Genomic DNA, 9,644 nt, shown 5'->3' on the forward strand with positions numbered 1-9,644 from the left:
CATAATACTTGCGTGTATTGTCCTGCACAACATCGCTACCAGGTGCAATGTCCCTCTCTGTGATGGTGTTTATGATGCACCTGAGCCTGTTGAAGAACCAGACCAACCTCTGGCGTTCTGTCAGAATGAGGGACTGACTGGACGTGTAGTCAGGGATGCAATTGTTACACATTATTTTTGACAGTTTCATCTCTGATGATTGTTTCTTTGAAATGAATATACAGTGATGACAGAAACATTTAATATATTTTTGTTTGTTATTGAAATCTGTTTGGGGGGATTGTTTCACGGTTTCATTGTTTTCACAAGATCATTTTTATTTTATTTTGACTTTACTATACTGAAAGGCTTATTTGGTAGCCTATGTCTACTTTATTTACTTTATCACTGTAACGGTTAAACAAATCAAGTGCAAAATATAAATAAAAGTATATACACTACATTATACAAATGTATTTATTTGACCAATTTTAAAGTTTTACTACATTTTCTTCCTGAAATCCACCTTGAAATCCTACCCCCTGTTGGGATCAAGATAATCCTGTTTTTTTGGATCAAAGTTATCCAAATCCTACTGAAACGTTTAGAACAACACAAACTGAAGGTTTGATCCAGATTAAAACTAGGATTGGATTCCGTGATCTAATCCGATTTCAGAATCCTTCTTTCCCTTTTGAACAATCCATTTTCAAGATTTGATCCAATCCGATAACCAAAATCCGATCAGATTACCTTTGAACAACTGGCCCCAGGACTTTAACTTTCTTTAATTTGGAATCCATAGCTAGTTACAGAGACTCAAGAGTAGCCACTGCTATTGAGGAAAAGGCACCAGGCTGTAGACATACATTTTAACTGATGAAATGTTACTTTTTTTTACCCCTGGAAAATGGGATAATTTCTTTATGATAAATGACAATTAAAATGACAAAAAAAGTTACGTAGTTATTTATTTTCATGTAATTCTTTAACAAAGCCACTAGTGGCTCCAGAGGCACAGGTTGCTTATCCCTGACCTAGGAACTAAATACATTAAGCAAAGCAATTGTTTTTAACACTAGTAATCAACTATGTGAATGTTGTCCTAATATACACATTAACTGTACAGACACATAGCTGTAAATGGTTCACACAAGCAGGTTTAGTTATTGTGATAACTTGACTGAGTAAAGGGTCAGGTCTTAATACGTTTCACTTCACATTCAGCTTTTTCAGCAAAGTTTCCACGTCTTTGATCTTTGTAGTTGAACTATTAAAGCATGCTTTCTTCTATAGGAAGACTAACAGTCAGGATGACCTTCAAAACAGCAAACCCCATAGAAGTCTAGCTATTATTCAACTTGCTAAAGGACACTTTATCGTCTTCTTTGTGATCCCCAGTCTTCATTCACTGCCTAACCTACTTTCGCTAAGATTAAATTTACACTGAGGTTTTTGTTCCGGTAGACAGTCCCAATAGTTGGAAATAAAAACACAACATTGACAAGTTTTTACTCTTTATTCATCGAGACAACAAGGACAATAAAAGCAGAGCAAAATTAAACAAATCTTCAGTCTTCAAAATCTTTTGATCATAATTAAAATCAGTATATTTTACAGTAAGAGGACAAGAGCAATCAATGTGAGCTCTAAGTGGAGGAGAAAAGAGACACGCCCTGCCATGGGACTAACATTTTACATTCGCTTTCAACTGACTTTTTAAAAAGGTCAAGGAGTGAAGTGGAACCTGACAAACCAAAACAAACCACAAGCACTGTTTTTTTTATTTTTTTTTATTAAATTTTCACTAAATGCCAAGAAACAAGGAGGATGTGTAAAGATTCTCAAAGTAAGAACACAAAAACCCATAATGAACTTCTCTAAGTTTGGTTTTCAGAGTGATGCCTGTCTGACATCTAGACCAAGAAATACATCAGATGAACCACAACTACCCTCATCCAGCCAAAAGATAAGACAGGTGATGGAACATGGAAATCAAATGTATTTTTCCCCCTCTCTCCTCATTTACACATGTATGTTCATGTTTTTAAATAAGCCACTACACATTTGTGGTTCACCTTGTTTTTAAGCAGCGTAGTGTCAGGTTCAGGGAAAGGATGGGTGCGCTCTTCCACTTCTTCCTCCACCAGATATCCCAGCTTCCCCTGTTGAGCAAAAATGTTCACAAAATGCAATGTTAGCAAAGGTCCCACGACTCATGCTTGTAGCAGCAGCTGCTGCTACCTGAGCAAAAATACCATCTACGTTAATACTCAAATATATCCCTCAATTTAGCCAAAGAGGAAAGTGTAGATGATAAACAAGAGACACTGCTAATAATGCACAAATACTAACCATAGACTAGCACAATAGTAGAATTTGGCCAGAATGTTGTATTTTGTAAATATTTGCTCATTTATCTTTAACTGTATGATTTTGGTCAGACGTTTGCACTTACGATTAATCTAAAAAAAGGTTTAATCACCATGTTAATGTTTTTAAAACCGTGACAAAACTGTTTGATATTCCTTATGCCAAAGCAAAAGTGTGCTTACATTTTTTTATATCAGATTCTATGACCAATTAAGGATGCAAACAGCATCCTTATATCCTAACAAAACTTTAGTCCTTAGCAACAGGAAAATATACATATTTGTAGCAGTTGGCATAGGGTCTATCAAGCAGGCCGTCTGTGCATCTCAGCATTTAAAAAATGTCTCTTTCTGACATTTCTATGAAGTGACCTTTTCCCCAGACAAAGTTAGCAAATAGGAAAAAACAAAGAAACCCAATAAAAAAATATACACATTCAAGCTTTCAAAGTTCAAGTTCTGGAGAAGTACAGAATTGTTTTTCTGACAGGCAACAGCATTCAGAAAATGGATGTGGGTAGAGAAAGGAGTACCTGGGGTGAGTACCTGCACAGTTTGACAGTCAGAGAGTATCCATGATTTTTAATTTGCCCTTTTCTCATGTGGTCTCGCTCACAACACCAACGCTGTGTGAGGTATGGAAGTCAGCTGCAATTCATTTGATAAACCCTACCCTCCAGTTAGTTGGTTACGTAAGGCCCCCGGTGCTATGACACCCCCCAAACACACACTGCATGGCATTATCAGGCACAGTAAGCTGGACAACAAAATCCATGGCATTTGAGTCATGATTACGGCAAAATGAATGGCTTATTTTTCCACATACACCTTTGACGATAGCTGAAAGTACAGAGGCTGATATGTCTTCCTATATGGAGTGCAATATTTCAGCAAATCAAAACAACTACATTTTCCTACTTCAAAGTAAAAAAACAAAACAAAAATAAACAAAAACAGGTAAATACAGGCAGGAAAATTTGATTGGACTAGTTAATATTTTTTTCTGCCATTTTGTCCACAAAGACAAATATACATCTTTAAGGATCAATAACCGATACAAAACGAGGGGTACCTCCGGGCATGTTTGCTCAGGGCTACACTGGCCTTTCCCTCTTGGCTTTGTGTGAATGATTTCTACCTTCTTCTCATTCATCGGGCCTAGTCCTTCATCTTCAGTGCATACTTATGATGCACTATTCGAAAACAGGATAAAGATATATGCACATAGTACATAAGACAAAATCATAGGCATTGAACTGAATGTAAACAGGGTGGGAGAGGCAGGGTGAGAGGGTGGGTAAGGGAGATGGGAGAGGTGGGGGTGTGGGAGGGTGGAGGGGTTGGGTTGAGAGCCAGGGGGTAGCGAGGAGGAGGACGCACTTACCTGAGCCTGATCTGAGGTCCTATCAGATCAGTTTTAATTGGACTGAGTGTCACCTTCAGAATGGAGGAGCTCTTGCTGGCCGTTAAGCAGAGGAGAGGCAGAGGCAGCCACCTCAGTCTCCATCGGTTCCGCTTCGGACGAAGCCTTGATGGCAGCTGCGTCGCCGTCAGAGTGCTTGTCTTTCTTAAAGCTGCTCCTTTCCTCCGTCCCCTTACGGTCTGGGAAAACAGAACACGTCATTGTCGATTAGAAAGCTGAGCACACTCGAGAGGAAAAAACACAGCACTTAATGTTAGGGCAAATGAGTAACCTCACCTTTGTCTTTTGATGACCGCTCTCCATCCTTGTCTCTCTTCTCCTCTCTGTCCCTGTCCTTGCTGCGGCTGCGATGGCGGTGAGATTTGCGCTCTGAGCTGCGCGACCTCCTCCTGTCGCGACTGCGGGACCGACGCTTTCTGTCAGAGCGATCACGGCTGCGCCTCCTGTCCCTGTCTCTGTCCCTTTCCCTATCCCTGTCCCGGCTCCTGTAAAAAGAGAGAGGGGAGTAAGTTATTAAGACGACAATTGAAAGATACATAAAAACAAACACAGTGGCGAACATACTTATTTTCGCAGTATATTTGATTTTCAACAACCCTACCTGCTGCGTTTGCGTTCCCTCTCTCTGTCCTTGTCTCTGCTCCGAGACCTCCGGCGATCTCGGGATCGGCTCCTTTTCCTGTCCGATGCGCGACTGGAGTGGCGGCTGTTGGAGTGGCTTCGCCGTGATCTCCGGTCCCTGTCCCTGTCCCTGTCCCTGTCCCTATCTCTATCTCTATCTCTATCTCTGTCCCGTTCTCTGTCTCTGTCTCTCTCCCTCTCACGCTCCCGTTCTCTCTCGCGCTCCCTCTCCTTTTCACGCTCCTTCTCCCGCTCCTTCTCCTTCTCTTCCTCCTCTTTGCGCTTTTTCTCTCTTTCCTCCCTCTCACGCTCACGGTCTTCTCTGTCCCTCTTTAGCGCTGGGCTTTCACCTTGGGGCTCCTCCGAGCGACGACGTAGTTTCTCCTGAGAGTAAATAAGCAAGTGTTATTACAAGTTGATCAGTATATTTCAAACCAGAGCAAAAATCAAACATAGAAGATCCTTTACTTTATTAAAAAAGTAGGAGACCAAACAATATACAATATACTTTACTTGGAACACTGTCAATAATACTATGTAATAGTAGAAAATAATTAAGTCTGCACACCACTGCTTAAAAAACAAAATGATTTTCTAATTTGCCAGATGTTTCTTTGGCATTGGGATGTGCATTTCTTTTATAAATATATATATATATACATATATATAATCCTGTTACCTTGAGCTCCTCTACAGTGGATTTGATCTTGGCGTAGCCCATGTGTTGCTTGCCCATCAAGTGGTCGTCCACCCTGGACTGTGCGTCACCCACGATGAGGAAGGCCCCACACACCTCACACACCTCCATCTGTTTCTCCTGGGCTGCAAAGCTCTCGATGGTCTGAATGAAAGGTACATGCATTACATCATTAAACAATGTAATAAGCAACATACTTCTACTTTGCTTAGAGTGAGGAATGACTTTTAGCTAGGCATGATGACTGTCAGTGGAACTGGTGGAATAATCTTCAGACCAAGCTTAGTTTGACTTTGATCAATTGTGTAAAAAACAAAAACATGTTTGCCATCAGAGAGCATTACATGAGCAGCGCCTGCTATCCTGAGCAGTGTCTGTGGGCCGATTGGCCTGGAGTTAGCTGACTCACCGAGGGGGTGGAGCTGAGCAGCTCCCTCTCCTCCTTCAGCTGCTCCACCAGCTTCATCATTCCCTGGGCCTCCTCCACTCTGCCCTCCGACCCCAGTTCCTCAATCTGGGTGAAAGCAAAAGAGAGACGAGTCAGATCAGCTGTTTCATCACGATGCAGTGTCAAAACACTGACAAGCAGATGAGAACAAGGATGTCTTATGAGGTCATTTCATTCAAGTATGCAAGGATAAGAAATTATCTTTTCCATGTTGATACTTTTGTTGGTTTTACAAACCTGTACAACTAGGTCTTCAATCTTCTCTGTTAGAACCTGGACCTTCTCCTCATTCTTCCCTGATGGACCAGGACCCTAAAGAAATAAACACAATGTATCTCAGGCAGAAACACACGTCATTTGTTTCTGGGGACATAGTTTCCATAGCAATATAAAATGACAGAAGGATGTACTAAGGACACTGTGAGTATATAGTGCCTCAGTTTATTTGACAACTGAAGCTACATAAACGCTCTTAGAAGCAATAAAGCAATGTGCATGAGTTACAGAACAATGTGCCAAAACCAAAAGCACCAACCCCTGCATTCTGCTGAGCCTGGGAAAGTGCCAGCCGGGCATGCCCTCTGCGAATCCTCCGTTCCACCTCTGCCAGGAGCGACTGCAAATACCGCAGGAAGTCTCGCTCGTAACCCTCCTTCATGAACCGGGAGCTTTTCTCATACCTGAACACAGTGAGATGAAGCAGTTTATTATTAGGTAAAAAAATATCATGACAAGCAGAAATAATGTTATGAAACAGAATCAGAACTTACGTTATTCTAAGATTTTCATCATGGATTTTCTCACAAGGGCCTGAAAGAGATTGCAAAGTAATTACTGCTGTATGAAAACATATTAAAGTATTTTTACTCATTTACAAATCATTGACTTACCCAAGTCAGAGCGGGTGTTTGTGAACAGCTCAGCTGGACAGAAGCCACACAGATAATATCGACAGACCTTTGTAATCAAGAGAGACTTTAATTAGCATCATATCTCATAGTATTATGCTTAAAATCTCTGCGCTAGAGTTTGAGTTACGTTTAGCTTATGTTAACTGGGAACAAATGAGCCACAAGTCAGTCCTTTAATGGATTTAACACCAACATGTACTTTCTTATGTCTCATATCACCAATTAAATGCACACAGCAAAGCATGATGTGGCTCTAACGATTAGGTAAACAATAACTCTCACTCAAAGCTAATGCTAGCTGCAGGGCAACACTGTAATCCACAACGTCTACAGCCGCATTGTGAGCCAATGTAGTACCATTAGCATTAGCACCCTCGTGTGCTAATTTTACTAATAAACAACACTCAAAATTAGCACGAACACAACCAATATGGTGCGTTATCATTAAAGTCTACACTAATGATAGAAGGTTTATTTTAGCTAACTCCTACATTCCAAAAACTTTAACCAACGGTATCTTAGCTAGCTAACGGTACGTGGCTAGGCTAACGTTAGCTACAATGCTAACTTACGCTCTCGTCGTCCCAGCGTACGTTGGACCGCTTCTCGTCCGGGGCCAAGTTTCTATCTCGGCCCATTAACTCGTCGAGTAACTGGGCTGCTGAGAGCATTTTGCCTACAAGAATGTAGCGCTGATTAAAAATACTACGATATCTCCTGTAGAGCCAGCTGACACCATCTATTGCGCGCAAGGTTCTTCTAATCAAAATGGCAGACGCTGTGACAACACCGCCCGTTTATGGTTCAACCACAGCCAGTCCGGCAGCAGCGCCATCGGCCTCTGAACCGGAAGTACATGTTGACCATATGCTGTGAGTCTGTGAGCGTTGATGTGTCAGTATGTGTGTAATTATTGTGTAGTAATACATCCATGATTCAGCTCAGTAATTTTAAAGTATGCACTCATATGTTCGGAACAACTCAGAATAAACAATAATATCATAAACAAATAAATAAATCTTATTAGCAGAAATATTTGACCAACTGTTACATTCTTTTTAATTGTTCCGGTCCCATACTGTGGCCACTGGAGGGCGCACCCTGAGTGTATAACATTAATGTTATCATTATTTCCCCCTCCCCCCACCCTCAGAAATGAACAGTACAAAAAGACAACAAAAACAAACACACACACAAAAAGCTCATAGCGTATAGGTAGTACGACCAGCATAGTCTGGGGCCCTTAGTGGCCGTTTTGGTAAGGATCCGGAACCAGGGCGAGTGAGACAGGATGCGGAATTCGATGGATGCGCCTTTCCGTCAAAATAAAAGCACCAAGCTAATAAAAACGCGGTGAAACTTTAATTTAAAGAATATAATTTACAAGAAAAGCCCAAGCCATTAAGTTAATCGATTTTCTTACACCTCTCATCACCCCAAATCGATGGTGCGTGTGTTTTACTTTGGTGAACACTTTTACTTTGGTGAATTTGGTGAATTCCGCATCCGCTCTCTAGACCGGAACCAGAATCCAGACAAAATTCTGAGTGAATAGAAACGCGAGGCTAGACCAGCAAGAAGTTCAGCACCAACTACAGAATGAATGTCTGTACATATACATAGTACAAGTGAGTCTTTCTATAATTAGGGGCACATTTCATGTCCATGGGTTATATTTATCAAATTTTATAAAATATTCACTTCAAGCAATGATTAATTTATATTGTGGCACAGTTCTCTTTAATGTAATACAAATATTTCAACAGGTCCCATCCTATAGCAGAAAATGCGTATGCTATACTGGAATTTGCTGTTTCTGTGCTGTCCAATTTGCTGAATGTCAGGTTTTGCTCTTCCAAGTAACATGTCGGTGAAGATCGTTGGCACCCGGACTTGCTTGCGTTTCTTTAAGACGTTTCGCCTCTCATCCAAGAAGCTTCTTCAGTTCTAAATAACTTGTACAAAGTTGCAGGCTATAAATCCTGTGTGGTTGGGAACCCTTGCAGAGTCGTAGGGGTCTCATGAGCTCTAAGGTTCAGAGTCGTTAAGGTCACAATGTGAGTCGTTGACCCACCTGGCCACCATGTGAGTTGTTAGGGTCAGGTGGGACCAGGGGTGAATGGGTGTGAAGTCGTCTGGGGAGAGATCCCAAGACTGCATTGTAGGTGGGGGATAAGTAGTGTCGTAAGCCACCCCCTCTGTTTAACATAGTAAAGTAGTAACACTAAAATACACATTTTTGTATATAACTTTAATCATTATTTGTTTAAAATGATCATTAGAACATGAACATGACAAAAAAACTACCTGGATCATTCATGTACATTAAAACATCAATTTTGTGTGTGTCCAAGAAATCTCTGTCAACTGTGTTAGTCATTGAAAAAAAACCCTATGAAACAGCAATGGTTTGCTCCAAAGTCACATGCTCAACATCACAATGATGTCACTTCCTTTTTGAGGGAATTTTAAAGACAGTGTGGTAAGTTTCTATTCCCTCTCTTCAATATTTCATCAATACTATTGTTTACTGATAGAGTAGATTAATTGACTGTCAGCTGTGTTATTAACATATTCTTGTGAACTTGGTTTAGATATTATTTTTACAAATATGTAGAGAAAGTGTACAAAAATATGAGTTGATGAAGGGCAAGGTCCAACGTTAGCAGTTAGCAGAAGGCCCTAAAATGGCCGAAATGTCAACTGTGTTACCCATCAACTGTAACACAGTTGACAGGGCTTAACACAAGCTATGTTTCCATCCAAAAGTGATTTGAATCATTGGGAAATGCGCATTAAAAGAAATACGAATCCTGTGTGTTTCCATTAAATGTACGGACTTTGGTGAAAACTACGAACTGCGAGTTTTCCGCAGAACCGGAAACAAAACAAGTCTCGCATTCTTCTTCTTCTACGTTTTCTGGCGGTTGGCAACCAGCTTGTAAATGCATTACCGCCTTCCCAACCCAGAGTGTGGATATCACCATGGAGAGAAGTGCGCTACGTCAGACTTAAAGGGAAATTTCGGTTTATTTCAACCTGTCTCCTATCGTCCTAAATTTGTTTCAAGTCACTAGTGACATAAAAATAATAGTTAGCATGTTAGCCGTTAGCCTAGATACAGCCGGGGCGCATAGTAGCGTCAGACCTGTTAAAACGTAAGTGAACGGGCATACTTCAAGTGCAAAGTTAG

At 40.9% G+C, this 9,644-nt stretch overlaps 1 protein-coding gene across 1 annotated transcript; it reads right to left on the reverse strand.

Annotated features, from left to right (window-relative positions):
* Positions 1-1,481: 1,481 nt before the first annotated feature.
* luc7l3 (LUC7-like 3 pre-mRNA splicing factor) lies at positions 1,482-7,254 on the reverse strand. Its single transcript, XM_050068555.1, has 11 exons — positions 7,024-7,254; positions 6,431-6,497; positions 6,311-6,350; positions 6,076-6,220; positions 5,778-5,852; positions 5,502-5,606; positions 5,075-5,236; positions 4,376-4,779; positions 4,051-4,259; positions 3,736-3,953; positions 1,482-2,144 (listed from the first exon to the last, which is right to left on the reverse strand). Exons 1-10 carry the CDS (start codon positions 7,120-7,122, stop codon positions 3,769-3,771), a joined length of 1,491 nt encoding a protein of 496 aa, XP_049924512.1. The 5' UTR covers positions 7,123-7,254; the 3' UTR covers positions 1,482-2,144; positions 3,736-3,768.
* Positions 7,255-9,644: the final 2,390 nt, after the last annotated feature.

Source organism: Epinephelus moara, chromosome 18, assembly GCF_006386435.1.
Source record: "Epinephelus moara isolate mb chromosome 18, YSFRI_EMoa_1.0, whole genome shotgun sequence".
NCBI classification, from domain to species: domain Eukaryota; kingdom Metazoa; phylum Chordata; class Actinopteri; order Perciformes; family Serranidae; genus Epinephelus; species Epinephelus moara.

Coding starts and splice junctions, on each gene's coding strand:
- luc7l3 (XM_050068555.1), bottom strand. CDS start 7,122: ATGCTCTCAGCAGCCCAGTTACTCGACGAGTTAATGGGCCGAGATAGA. Junction 6,498..7,023: donor TACGCTGGGACGACGAGAGC/GTAAGTTAGCAT, acceptor TTGATTACAAAG/GTCTGTCGATATTATCTGTG. Junction 4,260..4,375: donor AGGGAACGCAAACGCAGCAG/GTAGGGTTGTTG, acceptor CTCTTTTTACAG/GAGCCGGGACAGGGATAGGG.